At 37.1% G+C, this 21,575-nt stretch overlaps 1 protein-coding gene across 1 annotated transcript in view; it reads right to left on the bottom strand.

The window, feature by feature from the left end:
- The window catches only part of KIAA1033 (KIAA1033 ortholog), a 36,384-nt gene extending 15,461 nt beyond the window's left edge, over positions 1-20,923 (bottom strand). The window contains exons 1-19 of the mRNA XM_017737726.1: positions 20,904-20,923; positions 19,720-19,921; positions 18,578-18,631; positions 18,394-18,459; positions 18,179-18,224; positions 15,703-15,770; positions 12,962-13,044; positions 12,486-12,528; positions 11,854-11,957; positions 11,078-11,198; positions 9,489-9,612; positions 9,262-9,389; positions 8,508-8,668; positions 6,215-6,341; positions 4,807-4,932; positions 3,384-3,491; positions 1,602-1,748; positions 1,416-1,495; positions 425-530 (exon numbers count right to left, since the gene is read on the bottom strand). Of these exons, the coding sequence (XP_017593215.1) occupies positions 425-530; positions 1,416-1,495; positions 1,602-1,748; positions 3,384-3,491; positions 4,807-4,932; positions 6,215-6,341; positions 8,508-8,668; positions 9,262-9,389; positions 9,489-9,612; positions 11,078-11,198; positions 11,854-11,957; positions 12,486-12,528; positions 12,962-13,044; positions 15,703-15,770; positions 18,179-18,224; positions 18,394-18,459; positions 18,578-18,631; positions 19,720-19,921; positions 20,904-20,923 (1,914 nt within the window). The remainder of the gene's footprint in view (positions 1-424; positions 531-1,415; positions 1,496-1,601; positions 1,749-3,383; positions 3,492-4,806; positions 4,933-6,214; positions 6,342-8,507; positions 8,669-9,261; positions 9,390-9,488; positions 9,613-11,077; positions 11,199-11,853; positions 11,958-12,485; positions 12,529-12,961; positions 13,045-15,702; positions 15,771-18,178; positions 18,225-18,393; positions 18,460-18,577; positions 18,632-19,719; positions 19,922-20,903) is intronic.
- Between the last annotated feature and the right edge of the window lie 652 nt (positions 20,924-21,575).

The following is a 21,575-nucleotide window of genomic DNA, read 5'->3' as shown; positions in this document are numbered from 1 at the left end:
TAGTACTTCAACAAGGGGAGAAGAGATAAGGGGTGGAAAAAGCTACAGGACAACTATTCAACACAGAATCACTGAACACAGTGATACCTGCTTTAGAAATATGTAACCACAATGACAAACAAAGGCTTTTAATGCTGAAGTCTAGCAGGTGTTCATTTCAAATTAGAATGAAGAGAGGAACAAAGAGACAGGCACAGAGATGCAGAATTAACAACAGCAACCTGAGATTTTTTAAAGAAATCTAACAGATAGATTTAGAACAAAGATTGCTTTTATATCCTCCAGACTGAGAAGAAATGTCTGACTCAGTAGTAGCCAGGGATTTACTTTTTGAGCTTTCCATTTAAGAGCTTCAGTCTAAGGTTTATCATCTCTTCATCTGAAGCTGTCACAACAGTTAGTAAGTTGTAACATTACTACTTACATGTAGTCTAGCAGAATCCACTGCACTTTCATAGACATCATCTAAATAGATTGGAAAGACAGCTCGATGCCAGTACAAGAAACAACAGTCACATTGTGCCCGAACTCTGGAATAAAAGATTAACTGTTAGACACAGATTTGGAAGAAACCATTCTTCTAACACAGTGAGTGCGTTTTAACTAAAGACAAGTGCATTTCAGGCCCAAGTTTTACATCATTATTTAATGTTCCAGATGCACTGACCTTCAGAAGTTCCTTGTTAAAGAACTTTTTATTTCTTTTTTTTCCACTAGCCTATTTATAAATAAAAAGTACCTGCTTTAGTGAAAAGATTTACTCAGTCTCTGAAAGATTTAAATCTTACATTACAGCGAAGTCCTAAACAACCATTTTCTTATTACATGCCTTAATTAGTAGCCTAGAGATCAAACATACATTCTCTAATTTTCTCCTGTGAGTCAAAGGAGAAACAGGCCTCTCCCAATACAACTTGTCTACATTATTCCCAGGATTTTATCTCATGAGTCAACCACTGAAGGTGTTTTTCTCCCTCCATAAAAACTGCATGGAACCCAGATATTCACCTGGTTTACAAATGGCCAGCATGGTATAACTTGAGTGTGCACTGAAACTACAGCAGCAGTAAAAACATGGTGTCACATGTGAACTAACAGCCCAGTCTCCCAAACAGACTGGTACTAACTCATAAATTTTGGGGTTGGGTTAAGGGGAACACTTCAGCTTATCATAAAACCAAGTCATCCAAGAAAGTGATAGAATTTCTAAACAATCAACAGTCAGGTGAAATACAACTTGCCCAAAGACAAGTGAGCTTCAGACCTAACTCTGGAATTCTTTCTGTCCATCCCTGGTCTACAAAATATGCAAAAATCTCCACCAGCATGCAGAGACCAGATTTTGACATTCATACAGTGAAGACCCAGCTGCCCCAAGACACTGCTGCCTTCTATATACTGCTGCCACTGCTTACCTCTCTGTGAGTTCACTGATCAAGTCCAGTTTTTTCAGAACTAACTGAAGGGGAATAAGTTCCTCATCTTTAAATGTTTTCTGTAGAAATGAAGAAAAAAAAAATAAACACGAGATCACAAGATGATATTTTTTCATAGGACACTCTACCAAACAAATGAAGGGCTGGAACAATCATGGCACTCACCATCTGTGTTCCCACACTCAGTGCAAGGGAAACAATCAGTCGCCTCTGTTTCGTACTTGGCCCATTTAGGGTGTTCTCAGCCAACACTAAAGCAGAGAGGACATCCAGGCGTTGCTCACTGTACTTTTTATCAGAAATTACCCTTTTCTTGATGACAAAAAGACACAGAAATTCAGAGAAAAGTTACCTAAGCCCAAAGGCAATAGCTTACTATTTCTTCTTTTGTGGACTTGTCATAAATTGAGTATTTCTGCAAACAAGTTATGTTTTGTGAACAGAGGTAACTGAATGCAGATTCACTTACTCCGTCAATTCAGTGATATTACCTACCTATGAACTTGGAATATGTGCAGCCAACATGGACATAGGGTAGGTCATACAGTACACAAACACTGTGCAAGTTGCATGAGAGTGCATGGCAGTTTTAGTTCTAACGGACATGTAATTTAAATTTTTAATCAATGACTCCCAGTTGTTGATAACAAAATTCAGTTTACAGCTGAAAAGCCATGAGACATATAAACATGGTAATAACAACAGCTTACAATTTTCTACAAACTCTAATGTACCAGGAAGATGAAGTGCAAACTTATTTGCATGAACAAATGAAAGGAACCAAGTGTAATGGCAAAAAAGTGGAAGTCACAGATGTATTTGTGAGTAGCAGAGGGACGCAGAAGAGGAAGTTTCACAAAAGAGTTAAATAAAACATCTTCCACACGTGTTGTGTGCCCAGCATGAAGCTCCTAACCTCATCTGCTGTGTGTCTTAGACCTTACACCACTTAGAAACAAAGCAGAGCAGATAAAAAGAGCAGTACTAATGGATCCTTCTATTTACCAACATTTTGCCTTTTACATATTTTCTGATAAGTAGTCAAAATATCAAGGACGGCTCACATATGTGTTCTTTCCAATATCCTTCAACAGAAGTCTTAGCATATTTCTATGCATTTAAAAATAACTGTAATGTAATTACAGATACCATTTGAAAAGTTTCTGAAAGTCATCTCTCTCTCTATATAGATGTGTACTCTTTGAAGAGAAACAGTTTTTCTTAGTAACTTTAAAGTTTGGAACCTCTTCAGTTCATGCTATTCCTGCTACATATATATATATCTACATATAAATTTTTTATAAGTACAACTATTTTTTTGCTTACCCTAGAAAATATAGAGATGCCAGATACATAAATTGAGATTACAGCCAAATAAAAAGGAAATTTAATAGCTGCACCAGTAACAATAGCATACATCCTTTGTAATTCTGCTACTGAATGTGATGAAAGAATAAAACCAATCAGTAATACATCAGAACAGGCATACTAAAGTCTCATTTTCTCATTTGCCCTGAATTCTGAAATTCAAGATTTGATAAGCAAAAGAAGCCATTTTATCCCACAGTGAAATAGAGAATTTATGCCCACAGTAGGTTCCTGTAAGCCATCATGTACTGCTATTTTTCCAAGAAGACAAAGACTTAAATAACAGGCTGTTTGCTTAGACCTGCAACAGATTGCTTTATGAATGTGCATCAGAAAAGAGGTAAGCAAAGGTCAGTTTGTGAAAATTCACCAGAAATAAAATCTAAAAAGAACACAAGAGGAAGATGACAAGAGATGCAGCAGTTTAGAGGAAGAGGGGAATCATTCTTGGTCAAAAAACAGATAACCATCTATGCTGTACAGTTTTCTAGGAAGAAGCTTGGAACTACAGGAAAGCTTATAAATTTTGAAACTACTTAGATAGGATGAAGATTAATTATTAGAACTTGGATTACATACCTTGGCCACAGAAATAGAGTGAAGAGCCTGATACTGCAGATGCTGAGTGATGTGTGTCACAGAGTCTGCCACAACCATGCTCCTTCGGTAAAACATATGTTCTATTGCCTGAAGTCAATCCCAAAACACATTAGTTCATGTAGTTACTAAAACTGCTGCCTTTAGAATCTGGCTTTATGTGTGACTCATCCACACTGCAAATACAGACTCTTTCCACTTTGTAATGTGCTGCCACTAGCATTACAATTAACCCTTAGAAACCAAGAAGACCAAGCTATTCAGGAGCATAAAAAAGTTTTAGGGTTGATTTAAATTTTGTTGTTTTGTTTTGGTTTTTTTTCAGTTTTGTTCACCACTGCTTCCAGAATTTATCCCAAAATAGAGTACCTTTCTTTTGGAAAAAATACCAGGAGAAATGTGCAGTCCCCCATCTGGGGAGGAACAATCCCCCATATACCAGTATATACCAGGAATCATCCACCATACCAGGAAAGCAGCTTGGAAGGAAAGAACCTGGGGGGTCCTGGTGGACAGCAGGTTGAGTGCAAAGCAGCAATGTGACCCTGTCCCAAAGAAGACCAATGGTAGCTTTGGCTCCAATGGACAACACTTTGCTGGCAGCTCGAGGGAGGTGACCCTTCCCCAATTCAGCACTGGTTTGGCCACATCTGGAGTGCTGGTCCAGTTCTGGGCTCCTCAGCACAAGAGAGACATGGACACACTGGAGACAGTCCAGCCAAGAGCCATGAAGATAATTCATGGACTGAAGCATCTCGCATGTGAGGAAATGCTGGGAGGGCTGAGACTGTTCAGCCAGTGGAGAAAAGGCTTGGAGGGGAATCGTATCATTGTACATAAATACTTGGAGGGAGGGTGAAAAGAAGATGGAGCCAGGCTCTTGTCAGAGGTGCCCAGTGACAGAACAAGGGGCAATGGGCACAAACAAACACAGAAGTTTCCCTTTGAACATCAGGAAACGCTTTCTTACTATGAGGGTAACCAAGCACTGTCACAGCCTGCACAGCCTGGCTGCCCAGAAAGGTTGTAGAGTCTCCACCCTTCGAGATATTCAAAAGTCATCTGGACACTGCTCTGGACAACTGGCTCTAGGTGTCTCTGCTTGAGCACAGACAGGATGGACCAACGACCTCCAGAGATCCCCTCCAACCTCAATCATTCTGTGACATCAACTAAGGAAGCCAGTTAGAAGCTATGAATAAAAAAAACCCCAAAACAAACAAACAAATGAACAAAACCAGTCCTAGCCCTCCAAATCTATTCTCTAACCAAACCACTCACAAACAAGAAGCCAGGCATGCTAAACCACTTCCCATCACAGTTTTTTTTTTTTAAATATGGGATATTTGGTCAACGTTCTCTGTAATTCCTACGTGAAATAGACAATTTTCATCCAGTGACCTACCTTCAGAAGCTCCACAAGTCTGCACAGGGCTTTTACGGAGGTTTTGGTCACAGGTTTTTGCATTGACATGTAAAGATTCATTGTAGTTTTAATGATGGTGCTAAGACTGTATGCATAAAGAAAACCCTAAAAATAAAATGAATACAAGGGGAAGAAAAATTAAAAATTAATATTTCCACAAGTCAGTAAAATAAGTCCTCTCTGTTTTGTTTCATACATGACAGACAGCTAACTTTTGCCCCTGCACAACAGAGAGCTTACCACTCCACTAAATTAAACAAGCATGAGATCCCAAAGCTGAATGAGACCCTTTTATTAGCAGACACTACGAAACTGCCTATGACTCATTAGATCATCTGATTAACCTCTTCTAAAGCCATTCCAATTAAACACAGGTTAGTGAGTTGAATAATCACAGAGCCTCAAAATAATTTCAGTCTATTGTAAATCAACCCATCAAACAATTCCCAACTCACCAAGAAACATCCCATCACAAAAACAATCTAAACCTTCCAGATTCTGTGGAATAAATACACTGGCAGTATTTACAGTTTTACACTTTCTAAATAGAAATGTCCATCCCACAGTAAAGATACCAGTCATCTCTACATAAACACATTCTAAGCTTTTAAATACAATGCTGATTATATACAACATGACAAAAAATTACTAAACTTATTTCAAAGAAAAAATAGTAACAATAAAAAAAAAGAGAAGTATGGAACAAATTTTTAAGTCCATTGCAATTAATTCAAATGTAAGAACCACAGAGCCTAGTACATGCTTGTTTTTAGCTAAAGAAGATTCAAGATCATGCTTTTTTCACACACCTATTCTCATCAAATTTCTGTCAGGCAGATAGATACTTATAGAAACTAGCAAAAAATAAATTCAGAAATAAGATGCATCTTACATTAAGACTACATGCTGTTAGTAGGCCAAAAGAAAACCAGCTGTCTTGGAACGTAGTAAGATTCTTGTAAAGTACCATCACTAGGCAAAGCACAATGAAACAACACAAAACCTTTACTGGGAGTATGTATTGTCCTAAATAAAACTAAATTAAGACACTGGTTCAGTCCACCCTACATACCTCATGACTCAAAAGGAAAGAAACCCAAAACCTTTACTACAAGAAAATGAAGCTTTCTTGGTTTCCTAAGTCAAGAGAAAAATCCAAAATTCTAGCCACTGAATATTTAGTCATAGTCCCTTTCCCCATATTCTTTATCAAAAGACCTTTTACAGATTTTCTTGGAAGAGTACTGGGCTTTACAAGTTTTATAAGAATTCCCACACTGTGAAATAACACACCAATGATCACAGAACTGCTGTGATTTCTTTTTATGTTCAACAACTTGCACCAAAACATCAGATTGCTGCACCACCACATTAGAAGACTGCACACCTGGATGAAGACATTGCAGCGGTTAGAAAGATCTTCAGAGAACTTCGTCGCGCGTTGCTCCTTGGACAAGACAGATTCCATTTTTGTCATCCACGAGCTCACAAAAACATAGTATGAGTGCATATCTCTGGGGAAGGAAACAGGGAATGTTGCTCACTTCAAGTAAGAAGATTATGAAGATTTTCTTTTCTTATTTCTTTCCAAAACCTTAAGTGTTGCAAGGGAAATATTTTAAACTTTCAGTCCCCAAAATAAAAACTCACCATTCCTAAAAGTATCAGAACCCTATACTCATTTACATTTCAATTCTCTGTAGGCAAGGATTAGTTACTCTGCCAATTATATCTGTACAATGAGTCAAAAATCATCTACTTTTCAAGAGAACGCAGGGCCCTCTTAGCAGTGCATATATTACACTTCCTTAAATTAAAAGGCCACATAAAACTGCTAGAAAGTGCTTTTAAACACTAGACAGAAAAGTCCAACACTGGTGCCAATTTTTTTTCCTCCAAGTTTGAATTTCTGCTGCTTACACACACCCACAAACACACACACCCACAGACAAACAAATATAACTTGTCATTACATCAATGCCAGACTGGACTGCTCTTAAGTAACATCATTCTACAGAAGTGTATCTGTTTGAATTACACTAGTTGTAATTAAATGGTTAAGTAGAGCTAAATAGAGAATCGTGACACTGCAATACAACTTCTTACAGCAGATGTAGCTGGGAAGTATTCAGGTCATTGATTCCATTGCCAAAAATTACACTTCTAAAGAGTCCTCATATTCAGGGAATAGTCCAATGCAAGGATTTGTAAACAAGCAAGAAAAGGTTACTTGCACAGTTCAAATCAGCAGATGCAAAAATCTGGATTTTATTACAATATCCTCAAAATTGTGTGTACAAAGTAGGGCAACAAAGCTGGAGAAGGAGCATAAGCCCTGCAAGAGAGCTGAGGGTGTTCAGCCTGGAGAAAAAGAGGTGCAGGGAGACCTTATTGCTCTCTACAACTCCCTGAGAGGAGAGTTTAGTGAGGTGGGGTCTGGTCTCTTCTCCCAAGAGGAGGTTTAGATTGAATATTAGGAAAATTTCTTCACCAAAAGGGTTGTCAAGCACTGGAACAGGCCGTCCAGGGAAGGGGTTGGGTCACCATTCCTGGAAGTATTTAAAGATGTGGGCCTTAGGGACATGGTTTAGTGGTGAACTTGACACTGCTGAGATACAATTGGACTTGATGATCTTTGAAGCCTTCTCCAAGTTAAATGATTCTGTTTCTATGAAATGTATTTGAATACCCAGAAGTTTTTCTCAACTTTTTCTTAATCTTAAGACTTGTACCACTGCCCAAGACCAGAAGCAAAGCAGCAGTGCAATTATGCCCTATCTAGGAATTGAAGCCCAGGAAAGAATTAAGGCCAGGAAAAGGTGGATTGAAAAAGAAACAGGGCAGAAGTGAAAATAATCTGTCAGAGAATCAGGCACAGAGCTGCTTTTTCTCCTTCCCTCCTCCCCTCCAACTCAGTTCTGCCAGCTTGCTTATTGCATTGAAGGCAACGTGCAAAATGTAAGTTTTTACTGCCATTCCACAGACCCCAGTCTCCACTTTCTTCTTTTATTCTGAAACATACAAACCTTAGCCCTGTCATCTTCCTGTGCAGTACACTTGTTCTTAAGACTAACAGCTAAAAATATTCCATCTCATCTTTAAGCATATTTTAGAGGAGAAAGAGGTGAGCTGCACACTACATGCAGAACACAAAACAAGAGAGGCTTTTTTCAAATACAGATAATTTCAAAGACCATTAAACAAGCAATAAAAACAGTCACAAAGAAAGAAATGCTTGCAAAGAAAATATCATCACCAAGCAGAGGTGAGCTCTAGTATAAGCCTACTAGCAGCTTACCTCCATAAACACATAGAAAGCAGAGAGCCCTAACAGAAAACAAAGCATCCCAGGTTCCTAGACACTAGTTTAAAAAACAAAAGGGAATTTGAAAATATGGAAACAGAAGTAACTGAAACAAATATTCAGAACTGCCAGGAATACCGTTATTTTGGTGTAATAATATATATTTTTCTGAAAGCATGGCATGAAAAGCAGCTTAGTTTTGGCCAAAACTCTTTGCAGCAACACTGACACACACTCACTGCTGCAGTGAAGTGGAACAAGTGACTAACACCACTGAGAGACACTACACAGCATGTTACTACACTGAATGAAAAAGCCCACGTGCTTATAACATAATTGCCAAACAGCTTCATGAGGCAGTATTTAGGAAGCATACTTGGTAAGTGACTGTGCCCTCTGCTGTAAAAAGTTCTCCCTTTGTGTTTTAACTGTATGAATACTTTTCTTGTCCAGTAGTTTGGCAGCAGCTGGAATCTTCTGGATCAGAAAGTTGTCAGCAAACCAGATAATGTTAGCTGTTAATGTAATGGCTGGTACCTGGGAAGAAAAGAAAAAAAGGAGGAGGAAATACTACCACTAAACACAATTAACACAGTTCAGTTTATTTCCGTGTAACTGTTTTCTACAGAGTATTACATTGATGTTAAAAAAAGTTTCCCTAGATGTTTACTAAGGACACCACGGGCAAAATTATAACCACTCTCAGCGATTCTAAACAATATTAGAGATTTTAATAATTTCTTCACACCATCCAATATGAAAAAGTCCCAGTCAACTTTGCACTTAGAGGTCTTCCAAAACAAATGTTTACAGCCAAGGTCAAAACCCACAGCATTTATTCAGCACCAGAGTACTCATAACTCTAACAGTTTTTTGTCTTCAGTGCCACATTAATCTTGAGAAGAAAGATTTTAATAGAAATTGCAAGTCTATTTTACCTTGCTGCTATGTGAATGCACAAATTTTATACCATCTTTAAAAGAAAATGACAGGGGTTATAAGAAGTACAGAATTCTTAACTCTGCTCTCTGACTTTTTTGTGTTCTTTCTTTTCCCAAGTCTGTCCTATGCTATGTAACTCAGAAAATTACCTGCTTCATTACTGAAAGACAAAAGAATAAAGCATTCACCTTTTTACAGACATCCAACAATGACTTGTAAAATTTCTTGTCTACAGTCCGAAAAATCTGAAAATGCAGTACAAAGAGGCCACAGATGCCCACATATTTATCTCTCTGGTCAATTTCTGAAGGTTCACCTGAAAAAAATACACCTTTGTGAAGTTTACTCCCACACGAACAATATAAACAATTTTAGACACAGAGAAGCTGGCAGGAAAAGCATGAGCTTGCATTACCGAGTTTGGCTTCAACGTTTGCGAAAGCTGTGCGAAGAGTATGAGCAAATTCTTCAGCAAATGTGCTGTTCTTTGACACTGACACTCCACCATTTAAAGAATCAAACTGTTGCTCTATACAAGCCTGAGTAAAAAGGGGGAAAAATATCAATATATCAAGATAATGCCATGAGATTTGGACCTCAAAAGACTACTGATTTTCAAGAGAATACTAGAAGAGCACATTTATTTAAAACTAACCTAAAGTAAGCCTTAAACTTCTACAACATACAGATTCTTAACTATGCTTCCATTTTTAAGTATAATACCAGAAAATATTAAAACACTCTTACACCTGACATTCAAAGCCCCATTTTATTTATTTCCCCATTTCCTTTAAGGAGCATTTTTAAAGAAACCATTTGATGAGCTAGTGCTAAGAAACTAGATGCATATTTGTATTATCACGTTATAATATGTTACTAACTGTCCTTTAGCAAGATTATCACACAAGTTTCTTGTAGGATGTGGCTCATGACCTTGTAGCATAAAATCACACACTACTGCTGGCAGTTTAAAAGAGCTCGCAAAAATCCCATGACAGTCAAAAAATAGAGGCACATTTCATACTTCCCAAAGAGATTAGAAATGTCCTTAACAGGACTGCATCCAATCTTTTAAATGAATTTTAGGAAGAGGCATTTGCAGGACAGGAGGGGAAACTTCCTGAATGAATACCAGTCAAATCCTACTGATGTTTCAAATATATAATGAAGTCTTCGTACTTATACAACATTAAGGAAATAAAACATGAAAAATGGATAGCTGGTAGCAACATCCTTTGAAAGAATAAGCCAAAGTGTGCCTAATTATTTACCTACAATTTTCCTTTTGAAAGCTTTTATAGAACAAGCCCTTTTCCCCTATGCCACTTAAGATGTAATGGCACGACCTGAGCAACTGACTCTGCTTTGACCAGGTTCAACAATATTATCCTCTGCCCACTGTGCCACAACATCCCATTTCAGTGTCTGTAACATACACTTTTCTAAAGAGATGGATTCTTGTATGAACACATTTAATTTAACTGTATTGAAAATGTAATAAAATCCTTCTCATCCACCTGTGCCCCCACATGTTTCAGGGGTATGTACCACCACAGTGGTCCCTAATGACAGCAACCTGTCTTGTATGCAACAAATGACAGGTCACACTCAAAATATTTTAAAGATCACTGAAGTGACTAATTGATTTGCAGCTAAATTAAAGACCTATGCTATGTAAACCTGCTCACTATTATGTGGACAAAAGCAGAATTCTGATAATACACAGTCCTAATGCCAAGTTGTCTGTGTTTCTCTAGTTTGGCAGAACAGTCCGCATTTACTGCTACCATTCAAAGCTTGGCACAGTTCAAGCACATGAGAAGAGCAAGAAAGGATCTTACAACAGAGCCTTTTTTCTCCCAGGCACAGATGCAAGAGCCAAACTCACACATCGCTGTAACCAGAACAAAAACAAAATACAAACAAACAAACCACTCATTCTGAAAAGAGTGTTGCTTTCATGTAAGCTTCCTCTATCATACTGGGCAATATTAAGTTCATTACCTGAAATATCATTCCATCAAGTAACTGGCATTCCAGTTTTAACAGCAGTTTTTCAAATGGTTTTAGTTTATCTTCTTGAATCCCAAACTTAAAAGGATTGTGATGGACAGATTTCAGCAGCCTGTAAGGAGTAGGTGTGGAACACACACATAAACGTGCTCACATTTTTGTCATACCCTGAACTATTTTAATAATAGATTTTGATTCCCACACCTACCCTTAGCAGCATCCCCAAAATTAAAAAAAAAACCAAAATAAACAAACAAAACCCCCAAAAACCCCACAAAAATCCACTAGGTCTGTATAAGCGATTTGTATTTGATTAACTCCCATTTATTTGGGTTTTCAAGGACACAATACTCCACACAATTAATACTCCACTAATTTAGCTACCTTTACAATTGTTGACTCTTTAGCTTTTACTTAAGGTACCATCCCTTCTTAAAGCTGTATGCCCATTCCCATGGTCAATATGGATAGGGATAGTCTTAGCTCAGTTCTGTACTACATTTCTTACTGAATATTCTTTAAACCCCACCAACTATTATATTGTTTGCCAAGATGCTTACCCTGCACTGAAAATGTAACATTCAGTACTTTAAAAACTTACTGATACTGTTACAAGGACACCATGGGAGTTTAGCCCTGTTCTTCACTGAAATTTCTGGAGAGACTACCAAAATCCATGTTCCCACACTGACTTTCTTGTAATGTACACAGACGCACATGCTTTTATCTTTTAGGCTGTGGGAGTATTTGTCACATCAGAGACACACCTCTTATACATGGTCCAGTGCTCTTTCAGCGTGGCATGATTGTCAATTATTTCATCCAGAGTGATCAAGACTGTGAGCAACTCTCCTAGATGCTCATACATTGCCTGTTTTTGCAAGGAGAAAAAAAAGGAAAGAAAAGGACTGTAATTATCAGAAAGTTTACTGCAGTCATATGTGGCACATAAAATTTCAGTTCCTTTCAATGTATTTTCAGCCAACATGGTACCAGCTAGAGAGTTAAACAGGAAATTTTGTGGTTTGGCAGCTTAAAGATTTTATTTGTAGTGACACAAGGAATATTAAAGGGGTGTCTGCACACAAACTAAATTCCCTGATCTATCTTGACACTGAAAGCATAATTTTTAATATTGCCTGTATGCAGAGGCACACATTGCAATAACAGAGCATGCAAACACTTCACTTCTAAGAAAGCTAGAATATGACAGACATGGAGATACCAGGCCTTCCCACATAAAGGCCAGAAAAAGCTGATTAATAAAATAAAACTTTTAAAGGAGATTCCAAATTGAAAGCTGTCTTCAAAAGTCACTTTCATGCTGTTTTTCTCAGGATTAATCATCAAGACCTAGATATATGTTAACACAAGCAAAAGAGTTCCAAATCATTCCCACCTGAAAATGAACTCCAGATGTCTCTATAATTTTAGGTGCATTCCTGTAAATAAAATAAATATTTTAATGCCTTTTTAATCTTTAGAACAGCTCATATTTATCATGGCTGTTCTGTGAAGAATATATGCCAAGATTTACATTGTAAAAATAGACTGTAGAAGTGATCTGATTTTTAATCTATGTAATCAAGCAACAGGAGGAGCATCTCAAAAAGAGCAAGGATGAAAAAACCAATATTTCTTAAACATAAAGACTAAAAATGACAAATAATTAAATCCTTGCATCTTACTATATACAAACACTATTTTTTCTGAAAATAAACCAAAACCACTTCCACAACCATTTATGAAGCCCAAACTTGCACAGCAAAGCACTATATGTCTAATTCCAAAAATGACCATGCCTTAAATATAACATTCATATTTTATACATTTAACTCTACATAAAAATAAAACAGCATTTTAGGGAATAATTACTTGTTGCTGGTATACAGAACAGCCAGCTGATGCACTACATTCACCACCACTTCGTAACATCGGGTAACAAAGCAAGACAGCTCCTGAAATACAAGAAAATAAAATGCATATAAATGCATAGATCCTCCTCATACACAAGTTATCATTACACCTAAAACATCAAACATAAACTACAGAGTTTGCAGCTCAAGCTCCAACTATATCCGTAATCCAAGTCAGTGGACAGACCTACAGCAGGATGGAAAACATCCCACTAACAGTTCTGAAAAAGGATCTGAGTCTAAGCTAATGAACTACCAAACACAAGCTTCCAGTACAACTCTGACAGTTTATACCATCAGTTCAATTTATCAAAGACAGTAAAGAAGTGACTTGACAACAGAGCCCAAGTACTTTCAGGGACACTATCCCTGTTAGCAGAGGCTGTGCTTTTTTCCCACTAAGAGTCACACTCTGGATGCTGCTAATAGCCAAGTTCAAATTAGAAATTACCACAGAAGCCTGTACCTACTGTAAGAGTGATAAGCCACAGAATACTGCTTTAAAACAAACAAAGTCAGTGTCTTTGAGAGGTTTGCCTGACCAAGACAGAACTTCAGCTCAGTTACGTAACAAAATGAGTAAGAATGTGTCAAGTCTGACCATATAAAGGACTGTTTTAATTTCTACAATGGATTTTAACAATGCATTCCTTGAACAACAGGATAAATGAATCTGAGTTTCCCTTAACTGCAATAATACCTGCTCATTAATTTATCTTATAAATGTCATCAGGGAAATGTCAGTGTGTGATGAGTCTAGCCAGTCTGCACACAGATGGCTTTATAGCAGACAGCCCACACTGGCTGAACAGCCAGCCTGCCAGGAGACTGGCTAACAGCTGAATTGTGTCTTCCTCTCCATCAAAAATAGATCTTATTTGGGCTTCTGCCTTCTATTAGTCACCAGTTTTCACAAAACATTACTTCTTGTACTGCTCTAACAAATGCAGCTGAAATAAGCCAACAGATTCCAGAAGAATGGATTAATACATAGCTGAGATCATGTTTCCTGGGGAGGCAGCACGAGCTGCCATTTTAAAATTTCTGGAAAGTAGTCCAATTCAACAGCACATGCATATTAGCAGCTACATAATACAGACAAGATTGTAATTTTAAACTAATGTTTCAGAGCATTATTTTGATAATGTTTTTAAAATTTTTTTTTGCCTAGCAAATTTGAGGCTACTGCATCTAGCTAATTCTAGAAGGCTCAGAAGAGCCAATAAACCAATACATGGACATTAGCTCTATGAAAAATACTTTTCACCTCTTTTTGTCAACTTCTTATTTTCACACCACCCCTGGGGATATGCTTATAACAGTGACCAGAACAGCATTTCCTAATCTAGGGATATAGAACACGAAACAGATTTCAGAGAATACCGCTGCTGAAAAGCAACAAACTTCACAAGCAAAACCTTTTCCTCATAGCTTTACCCTAAATAGCACACATCTGTTAGCACAGTAAACCCTCCCTTTGCGGTAACATCCTGCATGTCCCTTCCTTCCAAAGTTTTTCAATAATTCCTAACACATCACAGCACAGAAAGTGGTCTCAGAAGGAATACTGCTGTATTTTTGTGTAGTGTTTACCTCATAAATATACATATCAGCATAAATCCCTTAAATAAACAGACTTATTTTACAGAGTTCATTTGCAATGCACATAGAAATCCAGACAGCCAGAGATCCTGCTCTCAGCTTCCACCTGGACAGAGCATCCTAGCTCTGGAAAAACACAAATGTACAGTAGCCCCACCTGAGAATCACTAAAAGGTCTCAAACATCTGCTAGGAAAGAAACAGAAAATGAAGGTTGAAACCTACAAAGTTGATAAAACAAAGAGCTTGGAAAACGGGGAAGAAAACCCAAGAGATCCTAACAATTCACTGCAGTTCAGCATGGTAAAAAGTTGAGAAATTACTTCCTACAGCATTTGACTTGTCATGACACAGCAAATGATTACTGCCATGCTGCTATACATCAAGAACAGGAATTTTAACTCTTGTTAAACCAGAATTTGTTTAAACATTCTGGAAGCTTCCTCTATATTCTCTGCTTCAACACAGATGTTTCATTATAGGCAATATTGCATAAAAATAGAAACATTTTTGGAATGGGACAGTCACTTAAGTTATATTAAGGACAAAAAACTCCACAACAGACTGAAACCCAAGAGCACAGGAAATCCTCAGAAGACAAACAGATCCTGTTTTCATGCAAAGGATCCTGAACAACCAAGCTGTATAAGTGTTCTTCCAAAAACATTTGAAGGAGACACAAGCAAATTTTTTCAGGTACATACTTTGATTTTGCTTTCTTCTACCAGCTAAAAAAAACCCAAACGTATAAAACAACCCATTTCCAGTGTTCAATGAACACTAAAACTTGTTAGCCAGACCCATAAAAATAGCTACCTTTAACATCAGATGAAAGCAACCTCAATTTATCTTCTCCTATTGAAATATTTTAAAAGTAAATTCTAATTCCTTCTCTCATTAGATTTCCAGTACAAAAAAATCCCTAAACAATATGTGATATGTCAGCTGGTTGTGACAGGTCTGCAGGCAAAACATAGTAACATATCAAATGACTGCTATGCCTTTCAGCAAAATGCAAACAGGATATGGATATGTTAAATCTATTTTGCAAGTAAAATTAAGATTACAATTGCTGTCAAACAATCAAAACATACTCTACCTGTAAGAAAGAAACAAATCTTCCCATCTGTATTTGGCAATCTCCCTCCACCATGCTGGAATCTGTGGCTTAAAAGAGAAACATTTGTCAACACTTTCTAAAGCCTGTGTTGTACCTGTTAAATTGATGTTGAAGCTTGGCCTTCAAGCCATTTATTTGTCATACAAGTAGAGTGCACTGTTATAAGTATCGATGGAGCCCCAAAACCTCTTCATTTTGCTGTCCTAAGGTGGACTTATTTTTGGAGTTTCTTTTTCATTAACAATTACATGGTTTATAAATTAGATACAAAGCTGGGAAAAGTCTCCTTCATCTGAAAAAGAATAAAACCAGTAATTCTTTAAAGGCATACTTATTATGTAACTTCATATAAATGTTTCCATTTTTAAGAAATTTGCATGAAAATACTAGGTATTTATCTTGCAAGAAACATCCAGGTGGTTTTTTTTGAAAGAATATTCTACATGATTAACCAGAAGGAATTAATTTTCTTTTTCCTACATATTCTTCTGCACAGAAGAACAGGCTTACCACCATAGCTTCACAGCATTATCAGTATGACACAGAACACAGAAATGCAATAATTACATCACCCATGCCAAACTGTTTCAGTCATCTGGAGTAGTTTGAACATCACCTGACAAAAGACTGTCTTCCCATTGAGACAACAGATGCTGTAGACTCGAGATTTTTCTTCTGGGTCATTCTGAGCAAAAAAAGCTCACTTAAAATTACAAGTTTACCTGCCTAAGAAATGCAGGTCTTCTTGCAGCATAAAATATATTCTTTTAGAGCTGTCAGAGATTAGGGTCTCCATACTTCTCTAACATGGAGCTTTGGGACAAGATACTAAATATTGTATTGCTTCTTCTTTACACATTTTGTTCAAACTTTAATCTCTTCAATGTATGTCCTAAAAAATCCCATCCAACTACCTAAAGTTCCTAGACCTACTCAATGCAAAGACAAGATGAGGGAAAAATTTTCTTTACACAGATGGAACAAGCCAGCATAGTATTTGTTTAAATTTCAGCCATCCTTGAGCCAGTAACTTTGCCAGTTGTTTAAAGTAAGCAAGCTTGCTGTTATCAAAGCAAGTGCTACAAGTAGAGACATGGAAATAGAGAACATCATTTCTGCATTCCTACCTAAACCTCAGAAGGCTGACCTCTCAGTTCCTGCCATTCCCAAGCATTCCCTGCACCACCCCCATCAGGAACAAACTGCTGCTGCAGTATATTAATCTGCTACAGTCTGACTTTTTCATGCTAGAGACATGGAAAATTCGGAGGGATCTCCCAGTACCATTTTGGCAGTGTATGACTTTAAAATATTTAAAACCATATCTGATAAGACATGCAAGTCTGCTAAGAAAAGAAGGAAAAATAACCACCACACCAAAAAACCTCCCATATAACAAGCTAACAAATCCCCCACTTTTCCATGTTCCTTAACCACAATAGTCATTTTATATAACACCTAAATGAATGTTAAACAGTCCTGAGCTCAAGGATTTCACATTCCCTGATATTTCCATCACACACTCTCATCTCCTGAAAAGCTTTAAGGATGCCCTTTTACAATACTACTATGAAAAGGCTTTCCCTCTCTTTCAAATTACTGAAATACAAACAAAGTTGGGTGATAGGTCTCTGAAGCAACTCTTTAATATATTCAGTCCTTGTGACCAAGATCTGTGCTTATTCCCACACTAGCATCCCTTAAGGTGGAAGCTTAAGGCCAGTCATTCAGGAGTTACCAGTTTAACTCCAAGACAAAAATCAGCTTTCACCTAAAGCAGGGTCTCATGATCTGTGAATTGACTTAAAATTACTTGTGCCCATCTTATGCCATGGTCTAAACATGTGGTGTGAGTTACCTGCTCTGGAAGGGCAGGTGACATCAACACACTCCAACTTGTGGAATACTAATTGCATAAATGAAGAGGTCAGGACTTTGGTCAAATTATTTGTTAATGGTTTCATTGTTTTACTACAATTAAATCACAGAGTTATTGTTTTACTACAACCAATGTCAAATCTAGTCCCAAAACAAAATAAGTTGGTTTAGGATGTGTTTACATGTGAAAAACATGTTTTCAATGCCATACCTTGCAAAACAGCTGCTACAATAGACAAGCTGTACATAAGATATTTAATACAACCTCAGCAGCTCACACTCCCTACTTCCCATGCAAATAAGGCTGCAACAAAATTTCCTGTTAATGTAACAATACTTACAGCAGGTAACAAGGCTTTTCAGATAAACCTTATTATTATCTTAGGCTAACTCAGGACAGCTACAAGACACTAACATGTATCCCTATCCCCTCAAAGTTCTCTATTTGGTGTGCAATAGTTAAAGACACAGAGAAAGCATGTATCCACATTATAAAATTACAGATATTGTAGCATTTAATATAACCTGAAGCAATAACGCAAAACTACAAACTTTTACAGTAAAGGGAGCTACTTACCTCCTTCTCCATAAAACAAGAGGCCATTATAAAATTTAGTTTCTGCCTAACAACAAAAGCAGAAATTTGTTTTTTAATAAATAGGATATATGTAATCAAGCTGCAAAAATTATTTAGACATATCTTGTTTCTTTACTACTAAAAATAAATCTATATATCAGCTTGCCAAATTGCAAACCTTTTCATATGCAATAATAAAAGTCAGCTGAATTTACCTCATATTTTAACTTCTTGATTTCACAGCAAAGAGCAGCATACACAGTTATAACTTTGTTTAGAACCTAGACTCAAAGCAGGGGGGGAAAAGAAAAAATCACACAGATTACAAACAAGTTCACATTTAAAGGGCTTGGGTTGAGGTTGAACAACTTTTTTTTCTGTTAAGCATAAAGCACTTACCTTGTTTTCTGTCTTTATGAGCTCCAGTAGGGAGGACTGTTCATATGGCAAAAGCTAAAATTAAAATAAAAACAAACAAAAAACCACAAAACAACCAAACAGAAACAACAAATAAGCAACTTTAGAAAACATTAGTCAAAAATACATTTATCCAACTAGGCAAATATTCCCCCAGTTTAATCTCAAATAGGGTCAGTAATAAGAGAGCCACAATTGCACATTACTGGCAACCTGCACTGCAAGAAACCTTCACTCTTCACCTTTACATGGGAATACCTTTCCTTTCACTCTAGGCAGACAGGCAAATAACTAGGTATATTACATAGCATTTATAACAATTTACTTACAAAACTTGAAAAGCAAAAGCATGGTCATTATGGCATATGTAGGAAAAAAACAGCCCAGGACATCTAAAACATTAATTAATAATCCCAGCTGCCAGAAACAGGAAGCAGAAAATACATCTGTATGCAGGCACTGACAATGTGTACTTAAGTCAGCCTGATTTTGACTAGTGCATAAACATCCAGTACTGTGGTGGCCCTACACATAATTTATTCAAATTATTCAGACAGATGATTGCTTGAGAGTGCATCTTCAGCACAGACAAGTTTCATATGGCAACAAAAGCGCTTTTAAGCTATGTCTGGAAATTCAGTGAAGAGGAAAAAATAATGCTCCTCAGAGGAGAGAGAACCTGTGACCAAGAAAACAGCCAATTCTGTACCAAGGCCATTAGGTCAAAACACAACCTAAAAATACACACACAGTTTGCTCTACAGTTTTACAACTATTAGTGAGCTCTCCTGGAACCCCAGCCCCCAGATAAAAACACCACCAGTCACAGGGAAGAAGTCTGCTGAAACCAGCCTTCCCAACACATGAAGAATTGGAAATTCATTTAGCTTCTGCTAGTATCCATAAGACTAGAAAATAATAATATGAAAACATCTTCTCTTATGATATGCACCAATTTATTAATTACTTGATAATTAAAGTCATATGGGATAGGTTTCTCAAACACAAAAGTCAAAATTTTAAGAGCACAAATGCATCAAGCTTTTACTGCTGAGGTTTTGAAGGGAAGAACGAACTAGAAAAATAACAGTTACAATGTATATATATATTAAATATATGAAGACCTTCAAAGCAATGGGATCAAGACTGAAGTCCCAAACATCTCCAACAGAGTCATCCAAAGCATCTTCAATTCTCTTCAGCTGAGATGTATATTCCTCAAGAAATTTTCCATAATTCTTCAATTGCACTTCAGCATGAATTTCTGAGAATTGATAACATTTGTACAGTTTTATGGACAATTCAATAAACTGCAATATCAAAAAACTTTATTAAAAACATTTCATCTGTTGCTATTCAGCTTTAGTCCTGTATTCCTGATTTAGCTGTGGCATTTTTCTTTAATAAAATGCAGCTTTAATACAAAAATCTTATTTCTCTAAAAAAATCCCATAAGTTATTGTTGGTTTAAAAGAAATTCAAATACTACTTAAAGAATATCAAACATCTAAGCAGTACACAGAAAAGTTTTTATTTTAAGGTACATGTATTGTCAAACTAAGACCTTAACAATCACGTAATTTGCTGAGCAAAGAAATGACTGTAGAAGTTGTAACACAGCAGGTGACTCTACCCCTCAATACATATGCATTTATATAAGAACTTTGAGACAATGTGTCAAATCATTTCAGCCTGAGTAGCAGCTGAATCTCCAGCAATCCTCTTTCCACTTCTCCCTCCCAGATGGCTATTTGAGCATTACATGGAAAGCTTATGGCTTTTAGTCATTCCTTCCCACTTTCAAATTCACCCTCCTCAAGCAGAATTTTTCTTCTGCTGGGCACTGAAATGCACAGCAGTGCTGTTAGTGTCAGAGGCAAGTAGGTTCAAAGGGACAAAGAGGTTCAAAGGCTAACATTCAGCTGGTCAAACACCAACAACAGTGGTCTTAATTAGCAAAGTAAATGTAAAGGCAATTGGTGCAAAGAAAAGTTTCATTCTCTCTATCCTGATCTTTTTTTCTTCCCATACTAAGATGCTCCCCACTCCTCCCGAAATCATACACAATTACTGACTTAGCTGCACAATCTGAACCACAGAGTAAATTATTACAGTTCAAGGCTTCTACACTCAGGAAGAACAATCCTTTTTCATGTGAAGACTGAAGTGTCTTCTCCATAATTAGATAACAAATCTAACAGCTTACAATCTTCTGTTATTTGTTGAAAACAGGATTGTCTAAAAAAAGTTAGAGAATGCAGGTCAACTGAACAACTGAACTTTTCTTACGCAAGAATTCAACTCTTACATAGCTTTATATGTGTCCATTTCAGCAAGTAGACTGGCCTAGAAAGTTAAAAATAATATATTCTTTTATTCTGCATGTTCAACTTCTTACTCATCCTCATTGCAAACAACTGAGCCAAATGGTAGCTGTTGGCTACTTCAGTGGGAGAGCTGAATCAAGTATCATTTAAGCATTTTTTGCAGAAAGAAAATATCTGACTGAGACACTGTACCAGGCAGAAAGAGAGGAATGAATAAAGACAAATTAATAAGGAAAAGATGAAAAGGACTACATACAGGGAGGTTGAGACTGAGAAGGAAAAATGACTGCAGTGAAGACCTGAATTAATTTTAAGATAGTACTCTGAAAGCAGCAGCAATGCCAACCATAAAGGCACACAGACAGCAAAGCCCACCCAAGGAGCACAGCACACTCTCCCACATTAATGGGCATAGATAGGGCACAAGCATAGTCAAGATCAGGAAACTGAATTTCATGTAGAAAGATAAGCAAGTGAACAAAACACTCTCCATCAGCAGCACTCCTGGCACTGATGCGTAGCCCTTAAGTTGTATCATCATATTATCCTGTTCCATCAAATCCATCTCATCTTTCAGGTTCTTTCCATGCATCTTCAGCAAGTTCTGCTGCAGCAAACCAGCAAAACACTGATAGATGCACAGCCCTGCTGAA

Source organism: Corvus brachyrhynchos, unplaced genomic scaffold, assembly GCF_000691975.1.
Source record: "Corvus brachyrhynchos isolate BGI_N302 unplaced genomic scaffold, ASM69197v1 scaffold56, whole genome shotgun sequence".
Taxonomy (NCBI): domain Eukaryota; kingdom Metazoa; phylum Chordata; class Aves; order Passeriformes; family Corvidae; genus Corvus; species Corvus brachyrhynchos.
This window is presented reverse-complemented; position numbering and strand designations above follow the sequence as displayed.